This window comes from Somniosus microcephalus, chromosome 22 (genome assembly GCF_052327205.1).
Source record: "Somniosus microcephalus isolate GS21.2 chromosome 22, FLI_Smic_1.0, whole genome shotgun sequence".
Taxonomy (NCBI): domain Eukaryota; kingdom Metazoa; phylum Chordata; class Chondrichthyes; order Squaliformes; family Somniosidae; genus Somniosus; species Somniosus microcephalus.
Window position 1 is genome coordinate 35,051,550 of NC_141008.1, and position 17,292 is coordinate 35,068,841.

General features: G+C 46.5%; 1 protein-coding gene across 4 annotated transcripts in view; it reads left to right on the top strand.

Moving 5' to 3' along the window:
• LOC147102168 (syntaxin-1A) overlaps positions 1 to 17,292 on the top strand; it is a 256,279-nt gene that overhangs the window by 215,884 nt on the left and 23,103 nt on the right. For 2 of the 4 annotated variants that reach the window (XM_085964451.1, XM_085964452.1), the window contains exons 7-9: positions 6,794 to 6,867; positions 9,721 to 9,858; positions 13,117 to 13,227. In XM_085964451.1, the coding sequence (XP_085820577.1) occupies positions 6,794 to 6,867; positions 9,721 to 9,858; positions 13,117 to 13,227 (323 nt within the window). Of the gene's footprint in view, positions 1 to 6,793; positions 6,868 to 9,720; positions 9,859 to 12,928; positions 13,228 to 17,292 lie in introns of those variants that run through there. The other 2 variants (XM_085964453.1, XM_085964449.1) reach the window with 2 other exon arrangements.

Sequence of the window (17,292 nt, forward strand, 5' to 3'; positions counted from 1 at the left end):
AGTGGGCCACAATGGTCCAATATATTATTCTACTTCTGGCCTCACTGCGTACTTAATATCCTACCCCTTTATGTTGGGCCCCCTCTGGCCAGTAGCCGCTTTTAATTCAATATATTAACTTTGTTTCATTTTAAGAGAGCCTTTTATTCTGCATGAGTGTGTGTATATATATGTGCACAAGCACGTGACCACAGTCTCTGAATTCTTCCTTTCTAGTGTAGAGTTCTGGCAGAAAGCAAAACTGGGACCTTGTGGGACAATACAGTACAGCCGCAGCCTTGTGGATCAAGGTCGTGATAGACAGGATGAGACTCGGTCAGTGTAGGGGTATTTTCAGAGCTGATACGATCAGCTCAGTGAGTGACACGGATAGTCAGGGTCATCATTCTTGTGCTTTTGTTTGGATGATTTTTTAACCCAGCACATTTGCAATTTGAATAAGTTGAGCTCCTGATTGTAACCTGACCTGCCCCCACCCTAGTCCCACTGCCTGCTGTTACGTGTAGGGGGAGTGGCTAAAAGCGATGGTTCCAGATCCTCGGCTGAGATACAGGGCAGACTGCAAGGGGACAGAGCTTTTCCCACCAGGAGTGCCTCCACGTACGGACACCAATTGGAAATGTCAGCAACCTGGTTCTGTACTCCACTTGATTGGAGACAACTCTATAGTAAAATGAAGACAGACGTGGAGAAGGGTAATGATCAGGACATTGGGTTGAAGGATTCCCAGGATCACGGAAAAATAGACAAGAAGACAGCTATAACTAAGGTGTCAGAAGAAGCTGCAGGGGGTTCCATCCAAACCCACTCACCTGGTAGGTACTGGGATCGGTGGCACAGAGTTCAAGGGTGGTGTAGACTGAGCATTTGTGGACCTTGTCCACAAGCATTAAGGTTCTAGATTCAGTTTACACATCTACTACTGTGTATTTACTGGGCTTCAAGAAAGAAGAAGCCTTCCAATCTTGGGATCGGCTCCTAGAGCAGCCCGATAGCACCAGCTGTATCACACAGCATTGCAGCTCAGGAGCCCGGTTCCAGTTCTAGCCCTTTATTCTGCACACTTGTCTGACCTCTCTAGGTGTGCAGGGAGAGTTCAGGGCTGTCCCTGGTCCAGAGAGAGTGGCGATGAGGGATCCTCATTGGTAAGTGTGTCCTCCTGCTGGTTAACGTGTGTTGGGATTGGCAATGGAGCAGGAGCCCAGACTTTCATAGACTTCTGTTTGAAATCAGATAACAAATGATTTGCCAAAAAAATGAACGTGATATTGAAAGGTCGGGTGTAAAGAGACCAAATTGTCCGTTAGTGTTGATTAGGCACCTGTCAGAATCTGGAAACTCGGGCCAAACCGGGAAAACTTAAAATACAATTCAAAGTATCAGGAAATATTGATTCATACAGGTAAAAAATAGTAAGAGCCCAACAATCAACTGGGCATGAACAGTTTCCTGAAGCATCCCAAGGGGAATCGGAACTAACGCAGCCAAAGTTCAGTCAGCCTGGAATTTGTGAGAGTTTTGAATTTAGAATTCACCTTGGTAGCTTTGCAACTTTCTGGGGCTCTCCTTTGGTGTTATCACAAATAAGTACAAAATCCGTTGGTTTGATTTGTCCAGTATTGCCAGTGTGACTGAGTTTACACTCAATCCAATCTGTCAGTGTGATGGGGTGTGTGTGTACATATGTGAATTTGATCGTGTATGTGAGAGTGAGTGTGTGTGTGTGTACACATATGAATTTGATTTTGTGTGTGTGTAGGTGCATCCGTGTGTATGCACGCACGTGTGAATTTGATTGTATATGTGTGTGTGTGTGCACATATGCATGTGTGGGAAGGCCAGTGCACAATGGGTGTCTGCAGCCCTTCAATCAGTGGTGTGCAGAGAGGTTGGGTGAGCTGCTGTTTAAAGAGCTGAAACCTAAAAGGGGACATGGGCCCGGATTTGAACTTCCAGCGGGTTTTTGGTGAGAAATAGCGCTGACGTGTTAATTTCCCGCCCGCCTGCGGTAGAATGAAACCCAACCCATTTGAACGGCCAGGTCTCATTAAAATCCCATTCCGTGCGGGAAGCCGTGGAAAATCACGGAGACTGACAGCAGATAAGTGATGGGATCGGCTACTGGACCGTCCTGCAACTGGGGGGGGGGGGGGTGCGGGGCGGAGGAGCAAGATCATGGCTGGGGAGGCCTAAGCTTTTAATCCAAATCAAGCACTGCTGCTCCTCCTGGCCCCTCAAGGAAAGCAACAACAAAAAACATTTAAAACGTACTTTTTTGGGTCTCTTCTGGCCCCTGAGCCACACCGGCATTGGGTTGACCTGGTGGGAAACTAGTTGCCACATCCCGTTCAGGCCAATCAAAATTCCAACTGGTTGGTTCCCAGTGGCTTCAGGGCAGGTAAGTAAGTGGGCAGGTTTGTGTCTGTCGGTGTGTTCGGGGCGGGGTTGTTGCCATGGTAGGTAGCCTGCGGGACTCTCACCAGTGTTTGTGTATAGTGCCGTAAACAGTACCACAGTGTGAATGCCACAGTCTCGTCCCGTACCTCTGCCATGAATTTGAAGGATTAAGGTCAAATCTGTAAGAAAAGTGTGTCAACAAACTTTGCACTGCGACTGGACATCACATTTTCTAAATGTGTATCCCGTCACTTTAATACTGGGACACTGCCCTTTTATTACCAGGACACTGCATGTTCAAAGCATTTGGGAGTGAGAATACAAGTCTGCTTTTGTTTTCTCTTTAGATTTTCAAAAGGGCCGTTTATTTGACCTAGGTGTGAAGGGTCTGATTTCACAACTGCAAATCGAGCGATTGTTTTGTTGATTAATTATGTTTTGAAATTTATACCCTCTTGAATTTTGTTTCAATCGAAGTGATAGGTCCCAGTGCTGTCAATAAAACATTTTCCACTTCACACTCAATGTCAGTATCCAGCACTCACTCCCAGGTCAGATACAGCACTGCTTAGTTACAGAGTGTTGGGAACAGCAGCACAGTGCGCTGATCAGCAGAGGGATCTGGCTGTCATGGTGTGTGTTAAATGGAGCATGATCGGCAGTGAGAACTAGGGTTTATAGTGGAGAAATGTGTTGTTGGTGTAGAATGAGGTGCTGCTCAGACTCTGTCTGGAGTATTGTGTACAGTCCTGGTCACCCAATTATAGGAAGGATATTATTGCCCCGGAGAGAGTGCAGACCAGGCAACACAGATCATTCCAAATCTTGGGAATCCAAGTGATGAGGAAAGGCTAAAAATATTGGGTTTGTTTTCTTTGGGAAGGAGGAGATTTGAAATGACCTAATTAAAGTTTTCAATTTTACAAAAGGAATTGCCAAATCAATGGCTGTGGTGATGGGTTCGAATCGCAGGGAACCCAAGTTAAAAATGAGGAAGTCAGGTGCGAGACTGGGCATCGGGGAAACAATCCCACCCAAAGGGTAATCAAATTGTGAAAGAAGTTCCCAATGCAGGTTCACTCAGACCCCACAGAAAAGACATCATGGCACTGCTTGTCCGGCCGAGAATTCCGGAATCACAGCTGGAGGCTGGGACAGGAGTTCATTCCCTAACTTTCGGGAGTCCCGCTATTGGATTCTCGGACTCCAAACTGCAGACAGCCCTGATGATGTTCAGACCATAGGTGCAAGATATTTTGAGATCCTGCATCAGTGGCTGTACTTTTTGCAGCACCTGCACCTGCAGTTATCTGACAAGCCAGCCATTGCACCAAGACCCTGTCCGTGGTGCTGGTACTCGGGATAGTTTGGCCCCGTGTGTCGCTGGCTTTGCCTGCTGACACCTGGTGGCAGAGTATTGGCACTGCATCCACTGTGCATGGAGTTATTATGGCCCAGAGTTTGCCGGAGTGGGAGATTTTTGTTCCTCACCCTTCAGCTCGGAAAAGTTTTGCGCCACAAGTTGTGGGAAATGTCCAGCAATTTGTGGCAATTTGCAACTCGTGTATCTCTTCCTAGAGTGTAATTATCAGGGAGCTGAGTTAGGGATTCCTCGAGTATGAATAGTGGGGAGCTGGGTCAGGGATTCCTCAACAGCAACAAAAACTTGTATTTATGTAGCACCTTTAACGTAGCTTCACAGGAGCGTTATAAAATAAAATTTGACTCCGAGCCACATGAGATATTAGGGTAGATGACCAAAAGCTTGGTCAAAGAGGTAGGTTTTAAGGAGGGAAGAGAGGCTTAGGGCCTAGGCAACAGAAGGCAGGGCCACCAATGGTGGAGCAATTAAAATCGGAGATGCTCAAGAGGCCAGAATTAGAGGAGCACAGAGATCTGGGAGTGTTGTGGGGCTGGAGGAGATCATAGAAACAGGGAGGAGCGAGGCTGTGGAGGATTTGAAAACAAGGATGAGAATTTCAAGCAAGGCGTTGCTTAACCAAGACCCAATATAGGTCATTGAGCACAAGGGTGATGGGTGAATGGGACTTGGTGCGAGTTAGGACACGGGCAGCCCAGTTTTGAATTACCTCAAGTTTACGGAGGGTAGAACGTGGGAAGGCAGCCAGGAGAGTGTTGGAACAGTCAGGAATAGAGGTAACCAAGGCATGGATGAGGGTTTCAACAGCAGATGAGCTGAGCCACAGGTGGAGATGGGCAATGTTACGGAGGTGGAAATAGGCGGTCTTGGTGATGGTGCGGACATGTGGTCGGAAGTTCATCTTGGGGTTAAATACAACACCAAGGCTGCGAACAGTCTGGTTCAGCCTCAGACAGTTACCAGGGAGAGGAATGTTGTCAGCCTACATGTGGAATCTGACGCTGTGTTTCAGATGATGTCACCGAAGGGCAGCATGTAGATGAGAAACAAGAGAGGACCAAGGACAGATCCTTGGGGGATACCAGAGGTAACACTGCGGGAACGGCAAGAGAAGCCATTGCAAGAGATTCTTTGGTTACGATTGGATAGATAAGAATGTAACCAGGCGAGTGCAGTCCCACCCAGCTGGATGATGGTGGTGAGGTGTTGGAGGAGGATGGAGTGGTCAACCGTGTCAAAGGCTGCAGACCGGTCGAGAAGGACGAAGAGGAATAGTTTACCTTTGTCACATAGGATGTCATTTGTGACTTTGATAAGAGCCATTTTGGTACTATGGTGGGACAGAAAACTGAAGCGAGTGTGATCATCAGGGAGGTGGCTGCAGGAATTCCTCGAGTGATTATTAGGGAGCTAGGTCAGGGATTCAGTGAGTGCCAATAGAGGGGGATCTGGGTCAGGGATTCCTCGAGAGCGAATAGTGGGGAGCGCCTAGTTCTCAGTGGCAAGGATGAGCACTGATAGAAACGAAGTGGTGTGAGTAACATGGTGGTCAAAAGGCAGGGCTTGTGTTACAGCAGATACTCCACCCACTAAGACTGGTCATACATCAGACCCATCTGATACTGCCCTGGACCTCAGCTGGGTACTTCTGCAAATCCAAGGAAAGTGTCCAGGATGTTCCCATGTACCTATCCCAGCCTGCTCCCATGCCCTGTCCTCCCAGCCCATTCCCATTCCCTGTCCTCCAAGCATGTTCCTGTACCCTCTCCTCCCAGAATATTTCTGTACCCTCTCCTCCCAGAATATTTCTGTACCCTCTCCCAGAATGTTCCTGTACCCTCTCCTCCCAGAATGTTCCTGTACCCTCTCCTCCCAGAATGTTCCTGTACCCTCTCCTCCCAGAATGTTCCTGTACCCTCTCCTCCCAGAATGTTCCTGTACCCTCTCCTCCCAGAATGTTCCTGTACCCTCTCCCAGAATGTTCCTGTACCCTCTCCTCCCAGAATGTTCCTGTACCCTCTCCTCCCAGAATGTTCCCGTACCCTCTCCTCCCAGAATGTTCCTGTACCCTCTCCTCCCAGAATGTTCCTGTACCCTCTCCTCCCAGAATGTTCCTGTACCCTCTCCTCCCAGAATGTTCCTGTACCCTCTCCTCCCAGAATGTTCCCGTACCCTCTCCTCCCAGAATGTTCCCGTACCCTCTCCTCCCAGAATGTTCCCGTACCCTCTCCTCCCAGAATGTTCCCGTACCCTCTCCTCCCAGAATGTTCCCGTACCCTCTCCTCCCAGAATGTTCCCGTACCCTCTCCTCCCAGAATGTTCCCGTACCCTCTCCTCCCAGAATGTTCCCGTACCCTCTCCTCCCAGAATGTTCCCGTACCCTCTCCTCCCAGAATGTTCCCGTACCCTCTCCTCCCAGAATGTTCCTGTACCCTCTCCCAGAATGTTCCCGTACCCTCTCCTCTCTTATGCTCCTATGTGTCAGTTCCGATACCTCCCGACCTGCCAGCTCCCATACCCTTCTGCCAACCGCCTCCTCTTCTGGAAGCTGCTATATACACTCTGAGCACCAATATACGATCCAACCAAGCAGCTTCCTTACCACCTCAGCCGGCTCTGCACACACTGCCAACTGGTTGTGAGCAGCATTAGGGCAGACCTGCCCTTACTCCAACAACAACAACAACTTGTATTTATATAGTGCCTTTAACGTAGTAAAAGTTCCCGAGGCGCTTCACAGGAACGTTATCAAAGTTTGACACCGAGCCACATGAGATATTAGGGTAGAAAGAGGTAGGTTTTAAGGATCGTCTTAAAGGAGGGTAGAGAGGCAGAGAGATTTAGGGAGGGGCAAAAAAAATGGCGTGTGGCACATTGGACATGAGCGAACAGTGTGGGGTTTAAGTTTGAAGTTGTGATCTTACTGTGTTAGTGATGAATTGTAAACATTCCAAGGAGTGCGATTCAGTACTGGAGTCACAACTGATAGGGTTGTTTTTATTTGCTTTATTCCAGCTGGGAGAACGACCACAAATGAGGAGCTGGAAGACATGCTGGAGAGTGGAAATCCCGCTATCTTCACATCTGGGGTGAGTGAATCATAGAATGGTTACAGCACGGAAGAAGGTCATTCGGCCCATCGAGCCCGTGCCGGCTCTCTGCAAGAGCACTTCAGCTAGTCCCATTCCCCCTGCCCTTTCCCCGTAGCCCGGCAAATATTTTTCCTTCAGGTACTTGAAAGTCGTGAGTCAGCCTTCACCATCCTTTCAGGCATTGCATTCCAGATCCTAACCGCTCGCTGAGTAAAAAAAGTTTTTCCTCATGTCGCCTTTGGTTCTTTTGCCAATCACCTTAAATCAGTATCCTCTGGTTCTCGACCCTTCTGCCAATGGGAACAGTTTCTCTCTATCTACTCTGTCCAGACCCCTCATGATTTTGAATACCTCTATCAAATCAAAAAGTGCAATGTGTGGTTCTTTTTCTCCCTAACACTGTGATGCTAAATTCCTAAGCGGGATGAGATCCGTTACGCAAGACAATGATTACACTGGAATTAGTCACTAAGCATCAACGAAGGCATTAAATTTTAAGCTACAGCAAAAAAAATAAGCAACATGTTGGGTTAAAAAAAGGAAGAATGGCATTTAAACATCGGTATGGTTCAGTTGGTAGTACTCTTGCCTACTAGCCAGAAGATTGTAGGTTGAAACCCCACTATGGACTTAAGCTGATAATCTAGGCTGATACTTCAGTGCAATACATTGTCGGAGTCGCTATCTTTCAGATGAGATGTGAAACCAAGGCCTTCTCTGCCTGTTCACGCAGAAGTTAAAGATCCCATGGCACTGTTTGAAAAAGAGTTCTCCTGGTGTCCTAGCCAACATTCCTCACTCAACCAAAAGCAGATTATCTTTGCTGTTTGTGATATTTTCATGTGTGGAAATTAGCTGTCATGTTTACTTACACAACAACAGTGACAGCACTTTAAACCGTATGCATTGGTTGCAAAACATACTGGGACATCATGAGGATGTCCCAAAAGGTGCTACATACATGTAAGTTTTTCTTTTCATCCTATCATATCTGAGGAAAGTCTCAAAACCCTTCACATCCAACTTTAACGTGCAGTAGCTGCTGTTATCAAGTGCAGTGACTGCAGCACTTTGTGCAGAGCAAGATCCCACTAAACGCAATGAAATGAATGGTCGTTTATTCGGTTTTTGGAGATGATTGAGGGAGGCATTTTGGCCAGGTTGCTAGGATAAAGGATACAACTTGTATTTATATATCCTCAGGGTGTCCCAAAGTACTAATAAATCACTTTAGAAGTGTAGCTAATAAATCACTTTAGAAGTGTAGTCATCATTGATTTATAGGCAAACACAGCAGCCAATTTGCGCACAGCAAGGTCCCACAAATAGCAATGAGGCAAATAACCAATTAATCTATTTTTTGGTGGTGTTGGGTGAAAGCTAAATGTTGGTCAGGACATAGGGAGAACTCCCCTGCTCTTCAAATACCATCATGGGATCTTTGACTCCCACTGAACAGGCAGACGAGGCTTTGGTTTAGCGTCTCATCTGAAAGACAGCACTTCCAGCAATGCAGTACATCCTCTGTACAACACTGAAGCATCAACCTTTTGACTTTAATTTACTTAATTTTAGTTGTTTAAACTTGTTTATTTGGTCCCTTACCTGTGGACTGTTTGAGCTAGTATTAGGTTCGTTAATTTGTTGCATAGGTCGGATGGATAGTGAGATTCTGGTCATTTCTTCCTGTGGCCGTTGGTCTATTGTGTACATTAAGTAAGTTAAAAATTTGAGTTTACTAGTCTTGAGCAGCAAGAGACCAGTGGAGTGCAATAGGCTAGGGGAGTGTTGAGTTCAGCCATAGAGAGATGCAGTTGGGGGCAGCTGAAGCCTTTGATATGTGATACCTGCACAATGTGAGAGGTCCTGGATGTTTTGTGTGTCTGGGATGACTATGCACGTGGGAAGTATCTCTGACTGTGAGCATTTTAGCTCAAGGTTTCTGAGCTCGAGGAGCGGCTGGGGCCAGCTCGTCGGGTTTGGGAGGCTGAAAGGTTCCTGGAATGCACATTCCAGGAGTTGGTCACCCTGCAGGCAGGGTGAGTTGCTGATGAAGGGAAGTGGGTGCGAAACGAAGACTGGAGACAGTGGAGGGATCCACTAAGAGTGGTGAATTGACAAATGGGTATTCAGTATTGAACACCTATGCTGCATTTATTGCCCATCCCTAGCTGCTGTGAGAAGGTGTGGACCATGGAACACCAGCGTCCTGTGGACTGTGGAGCACCAGGACACGGATTCACAGGCTGATCACTGTAAGGTGGCTTTGAGTGAAGGCCCATACTTCCACAAGGTTGTAAAGAAAACCAGAAGTGCCTGTAATGACACATCTTCGAGCGGCTTTGACAAAGGGCCCGGAGCAGGGGACTTGTCTGTTGTCTCGCCAGTTGATGGAATGTGATGTGGGGTGTCTCCCTCGACATCAGAAAGGCTGTTGAGAATTGGTAGTGCCAATGTAGAGACGGTCTTCACATGAAGAAGAGGTTTAGTGATATCTAAGGAAGCCATGTGTGAAGGTAATGCAGGAACACTTAGGAACTGTTATTTTATGGAGAATTTGAGTCACCGAGCTCCACGAATGTAGACTTGGCCAAAGCATTCAAAAAGGAAACGGATTATCCCTGATGCCAAAGGATTTGAAAATAACAAGCCTGGCACCAGGGCAGAGGGAGAGGAAGGTGCTTTGTGCAAGTGCTGATAGAGTGGCCAAAACCTGTTTTCTTAAATGTAACTTTTTTGTTCAGCACATGCCCAGATATACCAGGCTTTGTATCTAAACTGGTCAGGCCCAGAAATGTTACGCCTTGACCGGGTGATCAGCTGATCCTGCGCCTGCTTTTTCCCCCATAGATCATAATGGACTCGAACATTACGAAGCAGGCACTGAATGAGATTGAGACACGACACCATGAGATCATCAAGCTGGAGAACTGTATCCGTGAGCTGCACGATATGTTCATGGACATGGCAATGCTGGTGGAAAGCCAGGTAAGAGAAGGAATGAACAGAGTGAATCTGTACCACAAACACTAGCTGTGAACTAAATAGAGAACAGGCCCAACTTGGTCAGTAATAGCGGATTGAATTAAAAACCTTTATGTTTCCATGATGATGTTGATTTTAGCGGCCACAAAATCCTGATCAGACGATTCCCGTTAGGGGTGTGTGTGAACAAAATCTCACTTCACTTTACACTGTGCTTGTGAAGGAATTGCTCAATGACGAGTATTCTACATGTCGATGTTAAAGGGTAATCTTAAAGTCAGGGTGTGCTAATGTGTAACCCACTGACTGTGTCCATCCCAAACTGACCTTAGTATGAAGCTTCATGTTCTTAGTTTTTAGACTTCTTCCCCGAATCTTCCTTCCAGCTTTCAATGCTTATCACTTTTCCCCTCCCAAGCCAGCGGTGCCGAGTCCACTCGCACTGCTTTTACCGACACCCAGCGGAGATTAACTAACTTAACACAGACTGGGGACGGAACTTTAGACCTTCTTGACCTGTATGACTCAGTGACACACCAGGAGGGCCATTAACCTCACTGCTCCATGTGAGACACTGGCCTCTTAGTGCCAGGTTTCAGGTGGGTCCTACCCAGGAAACCACAGTTCCACAAACCCGAGCAGAGAAGTGAATTGGTAACGCTGTCATGCCCCCTAAACCTGCTTCCTCCACAAGTGGTGCTGTAACCTCCCTGCCCATTAAAATAAGCACAGCTGAAAGACATTCAATGTCCTCCTACTAAATATGAGCGATGCCACTGGAGATTCACTACTTATTAATGATAACTTAGGCCTGAGCACAGTGACATCTTCCCCCTCTCCGCCTCTGGGAGGCTTTGTGCTTCTATTTGTGAAAATCCCCAAATATGTTGACATTCATTGAGAGGGACCTGGGAGCAAGCTATTCACTTTGGGATGGGGGAATATCTGTCCCATTCAGCACCCGCTTTCAATTGATAAGGAGTAAGACTGGTAGAGTCAGCAGATTTCAAGACTGTCCAGAGCTCCTGGTGGGGAGCGGATTGCATGATGCTCCGACACAGTAACATTAGACCCTGTTCCTGATGGTGATAAATCTACATTTTCAGCTCCCAGCATGGGACACATCACCAGCAGGTGTATAGGAACAGGGGCAGGCCATTCAGCCGCTTGAGCCTGTTCCGCAAAATGGCACCTCCGACAGTTCCCCGCTCCCTCGGTACTGCACTGGAGTGTCGGCGTATATATGCATTCAAGTCTCTGGAGTGGGGCTTGAACCTATGACCTGACTCGGAGCCAAGTGTGCCATCACTGAACCAAGGGCAGGCTAGCTGCTTCACATACAGTCTTCCTCTCTTCCTCCTCCCCTGCCACTCTCGCATATGCCACCATCCCCCATGTCCCAGTTACTCTTACTGATCACCCCATCTGACCGCGCACAAAGATCTCCCATTCCAAGCACTCCCCCTCTCCCCCCCCCCACCCCTCAACACACTGGGCAAGAGCTGAAAGCAGGGTTTCTTCTGTTTGGGCTGAAGAGACTGTGGATTATGGAAAACTAAAACAAACTGGATTAAAGAGCGAGTAATAGAATCATAACAGAGCTCACTGTAGCACTGATTCACAGTGTCACTGGGAGGCTCTGCCTGTGAGCCTGTTCTTCCTACGCTGGTAACAGCCTATGTTTTCTCCTGCTGCTAATACCCTGGACTGGATGGTGGAGTCCTGCAGGTAATGGCATCTCTGTGTTTGTAGCATGCAGTGACTGTGAAGTTTGCACGATGGCATGTACTACAAACTACTTGCATGATCTCGGGTACTTTTAATGTAGAAACTTATCACCAACCCTTCCAAGAGAGCAGACTTGTTGCACTGCAGGATTGTTCACTTGGTTTCAGCCACCCCGCCCCCTCCCCCGGCCTGGTAAATACCGGCAGCAGAGCTGCTGGGTAAAGCTGCAGCCCTGTTTGAGCCAACCACACCCCCATGGTGGGTGCCAGCACAGTGCCAGGCCCAGGCTCCGCCGGCAATCTCAATGCAGCTACTTATTCTCAAGCTGCGAATGGGTAAGATCCCTCTAGTTGCTGCATGAGTAATAAATAACCAACACTAGAAAGGGCAGATTTTCCTGCTAATTTCCACCACTCCACCCCCCCACTGCTCCGCGCGCCAACACTGGGCAGACGCAGCACACGCGAAGCGCTGAGATTTCCTGACCCGCGGCAATGCCTAGTGCTGAGGGAAGGGGCAGATCACTCGGGCCTGTAGCTGCGTGTTGGGAACATCTGGCTGCAGACAGAGGCCAGTAACCAGAAGGTCCCAGTTAGACATAAAAATCCTGGGGTGACGTGGGTTCAAATCTGTTACCTCCCATCTTTGGTCCTTCAGTCAGTGAGGGTTTGGGACAGCTGGGAGAAAAATAAAAAGCGGGATACCAGGAACACTTCCCTCCCACCTCACGGGATAGTCAAGCCGGCACCAACTGGTGACCCAGCAAAACAGGCCTTTGCTCCTTTTCCCTGAACTTTGCATCTGGGGAAATGGACTTTCCTTTGGGGACGAGCCAGAAAAAATCTACAGATACATATGGTGTCGTGTCCCGAGGAATTTTCATCCCAGTTTAAAAGTTCTGAACAGCAGTGCTAGAGTCTGGAAACATTCTTATTAAATAAATGAAATCATTAGCTGTTAAGATTCAAAACTAAATCCATACTTTTAGTGATCCAGCAACTCTCCACATGGAAGTGATCTGATGAGTGAGTTACGGAGAGAGTGAATGACTCACTGTGCCGTGGCGGGATGCTGCTTTTGCGCTGTGTTTCACCCCACATTGAGTTCTTGTTCAGCTCAGCCATTAGTGGGACACACTAGGCAGAAGGATGAGCTCCGTACAACCGGGCAGGCGTTACTGCGGGACTGTAATGTGGAGCCCCCTGGAGGCTTCACCTGGGCCCCCAGCCAGGGAGTGCTGTAAGGTGTGGGAGGGTGAGCAGGTTGAAGGGGTGATGCTCACGTTGTGCGTGCTCGGCATGTCTGGGGCTCTTCATGGATGTGAACCCTTTTCCTTCTGTTTCAGGGTGATGTGGTCAATAGTATCGAGCGGAATGTCGTCAATGCAGCAGATTATGTCGGGCAAGCGAAGGAAAACACCAAAAAAGCAGCTAATTTTCAGGGTACCAGCAGACGGGTAAGTGGCCGGAGAGAACGGCACCCTAATCAGATCTGTTATTTTCATGTGTCTTTGCTCTTTTCCTCACTGCCCAGGGAGAGATGATAGACAGGATCGAATACAACGTTGAGCACTCAGTTGACTACGTAGAGAGGGCAGTGTCCGACACGAAAAAGGCGGTTAAGTACCAGAGTAAAGCGCGACGGGTGAGTAGTGCGAGTGTCTCCACCCCAGCATGTGGCGTGGGCGACCCCATTTGTGAATTGTGCTTCCCCAATTCCATCACAAGCGAACACGGGAAAAAATGTTTCTCGAACCTTGCGTTCACGATTGTCCCGCGGACTGTATTAGTCACTAGTCATCAGGCAGACTGTATTGGTCACTAGTCATCCCATGGACTGTATTAGTCACTAGTCATCCCACGGACTGCATTAATCACTAGCCATCCCATGGACTGTATTAGTCACTCGTCATCAGGCGGACTGTATTAGTCACTAGTCATCCCGCGGACTATTAGTCACTCGTCATCCCGCGGACTGTATTAGTCACTCGTCATCCCGCGGACTGTATTAGTCGCTCGTCATCCCGCGGACTGTATTAGTCGCTAGTCATGCCGTGGACTGTATTAGTCACTCGTCATCCCGCGGACTGTATTAGTTGCTCGTCATCCCGCGGACTGTATTAGTCGCTCGTCATCCCGCAGACTGTATTAGTCGCTAGTCATGCCGCGGACTGTATTAGTCACTCGTCATCCCGCGGACTGTATTAGTCACTCGTCATCCCACGGACTGTATTAGTCGCTAGTCATGCCGCGGACTGTATTAGTCACTAGTCTTCAGGCGGACTATTAGTCACTAGTCATCCCGCGGACTGTATTGGCCACCAGTCATCCCGCGGACTGTATTGGCCACTAGTCATCCCGCGGACTGTATTGGCCACTAGTCATCCCGCGGACTGTATTGGCCACTAGTCATCCTGCGGACTGTATTGGCCACTAGTCGGTGTTGCTCTCTGCACTTTTTGTCCCAATGAAGTGCGCTGTCCAACCCTCGACTAACGGGGCATATATTCTGCATACATTGTCACTGGCTTTAGGATGGCAAGTCTCGGACAGAAATTCACCTGTTACCTACATCTGAGGAAATTCCTGCAGTTTACAAATACTGACACAGCCTAACACTCTTACACAGTCTTATACACTTATATACACGTAACAGACACTTAACAAATCAGAAGCAAGGTAATTATAGATGCACAAGCAAAAAAAAATGTAATATATACAGGAGCATTAGACCCATTAGCACGCAGTGTGCTGTTATATAGTATACATGTGGAGTGTTATATAGTATACATGTGGAGTGTTAGACCCAGTGACACGCAGTGGACTGTTATAGATTATACACCCGGAAGTATTAGACCGAGTGTCTCACATTTTGCCAGTTTAAGCTGAAGCATTCAGTACAGTTGAATCTTTTCTAATAAAATCTGCCTGTTGCAAACTATCTCAAATCAATCTATACCAAGCCAACCTATCTAGATGCAATCAAGCCAAAGATTACAATTGGCAAAGTCTACCTCAGGACTGTCCTGACATGATAGGTCTTTGTACAGTGCACCTAATGCCACCTATTTATCACCGTTTCATCTATTCCAATACAATCTACCCCAATATATTTATCATAGTTTAATCCATTCCAATACAGCCCCAACCTACCCCAATACATTTATTGCAGTTAATTTAATCCAATGCAAAGCATCCCAGGATATATGTACTTTTTAAAATCAAAATAAACTCCAATGACATGGATGGGAACCAGACCTATTGTCACTGTGAGATAGGCCCTGAATTTCCGATCGGAGGCTTCCTGCGGGCGGATGCCTCCGATCGGAAAAAATCTACGCACTTACCTGCTGGCTCCGTAGGTCCCGAGACTTGCGATCCTGGGCCTTTGCTCTACCAAATGCGCAGAGGCCCAGGTATCCCAGGGGTGCAGGTGGTTTGCAAGCGCGTCTGGGATCACGTGGGTCTTGGGGAACCAATCGAAGAAGGGAATCCCCCTTCACACTTTTGACAGGTCTCTCAGCTTAGACCCGTCAAAAGTATGAATGGGGATCACATTTAAAAATGCAGTTAAACATTAAATACATTTTTTTTAAATCACATTTAAAATTAATTAAAATTACATTAAATTAAATATTTTAAACAAAAATTAAATTTTTTGAAAAAAAGAATTCGTTTTTGACGGGGCTAAAAAATAAACTTTTTTTTTTAAGTATTTTTAAATTATAAATGAGTGAAAACATATTCTTTTTATACTTTTTTAAAATCTTATGCTGGTAAAAGCAGGCCATACGCCAGCTTTTACCAGGCGTAAGATTTTTTAAAGGTTTTCAGCGGGTAGAGGTTGTGCAGAAAGCGGAAGTCTCTGCCCGCGGAGGCCCTTTTCCTGGGCAGGCAAACGATCTATCAAGAGAATTCTTGACAGATCGCAAGTGCCGGGTTTTAGCGCATGTGCTTCGCATGCCTAAACCCGGCACTTGCAAGGCCCCTACACACCTTGTACGCACCCGCGGGGGTCAGAAAATCCGGCCCATTATGTTTAAGCACTGCCATGTAGCCTGTACGTACACCACTGTGCCAGACTTGTCAGCTGGGAGATGTGGCAGGGACCCAAAGAAGTTATTTATGAATTTATAATATTCAAATACAATTCATATGCCCTGATCTGTGCTAGATTTAAAGCCAGATTCTGTTGTACTGCCCAAATGTTAGAACGTAAATTGTGAATCACTGGGTAGAGTTTTCGTTTTGGTTGCAATCGAGAAATTGCACCCAAAATGTGCTTGAAATTGCGCTCGTTTGGTCACAGTTCAAGTTTCTGCTAAAATTAATTTGCATAATCGCAAACGTAAAATCTTCTGTGAACCAGTGCAATCGAGCAGCATAATAGAATCGGTTTTTTTCTTTCCATCAAGAAGTATTCCTTGATGTATTTAAGACTGATAAACTGGTGCAGTTTTATTAATACAGCTGAAAATGAGTATATTACTAAAAATAAGCATTTTTATTAAGTGTCCAGTCCTCCACCTGTGAGTAACCTGATTTAAAATCACTGAAAATGACTTTAAAAGACTATATTGAACCATTTAATAGTTTCATTGGTGTACATTAGTCAGTTATTTGGTAAATTATATATTTTCTGATATGAAAAACCTTTTAAAACATTTGCCTGTGCACCTGAGAGAATGAGAACAATTTGAAGAGCCTTCCTTAACCAGCGCGATCTCGCAATTCCAACCTGGGGACGTAGTCAGTTTTGTGGGTGGAGCCTGATTCAGGTGAATCGAATCTTGAACCAATGTAAAAGATTGCGAAAAACACAAACGTAAATTGTTTTGGGCGTAACTCACATACGTTTAAAGTTCTTTTGCGCTGGTTTGGCTGATTCCACCCGGATTGTGCTGATATTACTGGCTTAAACGAGCAGAAACTCCACCCTCTAACCTTTGCTAGCGACCCAGAATTGGTACATGAGACCATGGTAGGACCCCAAGACCCAGTGTTCACAGTTACCATCACAGCCTTGCTCGTGAAGATGTGACACAAAATATTAGATCTTAAAACTGGAAGCTCTTGGGCTGAACTCATGTTGTGGAATAACATGTTTTATGAAATTCCTTTAGACAAAGTTTAATGAAGATGTTAACCATAATTGGTTAAAACGTTTGTTAAAATAGCAAACAGAGGATTTTCAAAGCGATGTGTTAATGTTCCAAATATCAGATAGCACAGTTTCAAATGATTTGTGTTTATTTGGAAAACATCATAAATGGGAGAGCAACAGTGGAAAAAGTATTTGAGGAAGTGTTTGTGAAGCTTAAATTGAAATTTGTTCCAGTAGAAGCTGATATTCAGTAGGCATGTAAAGAAAAGTAGTAAGGCTAAGAATAAAGCTTTTAAAACATGTAAAGAACCTAGTAGACGGGAGGTTGTGGTAAAATATAATTGCCAACAAGAGCAGGTAAAAATAATTGGAGAAGTGAAGAGGAACATTGAATGAATGCTGAGCACACTGGAAGTAACAATAAAGGGTTTTACAAATATCTACTCATTAAACAATGGATGCAAGGGTATTGGTCCACCTAAAATGATGGTGGAAACCTGGGAGGTGATTTTGCCAGACCTGGGGAGGCGGATATGGAGGCAGTCTGCTGGGAAAATGGCAGAATTTGGGGGCAGGTTGCCAACCCGCCTCCATGCCATCTTCCTA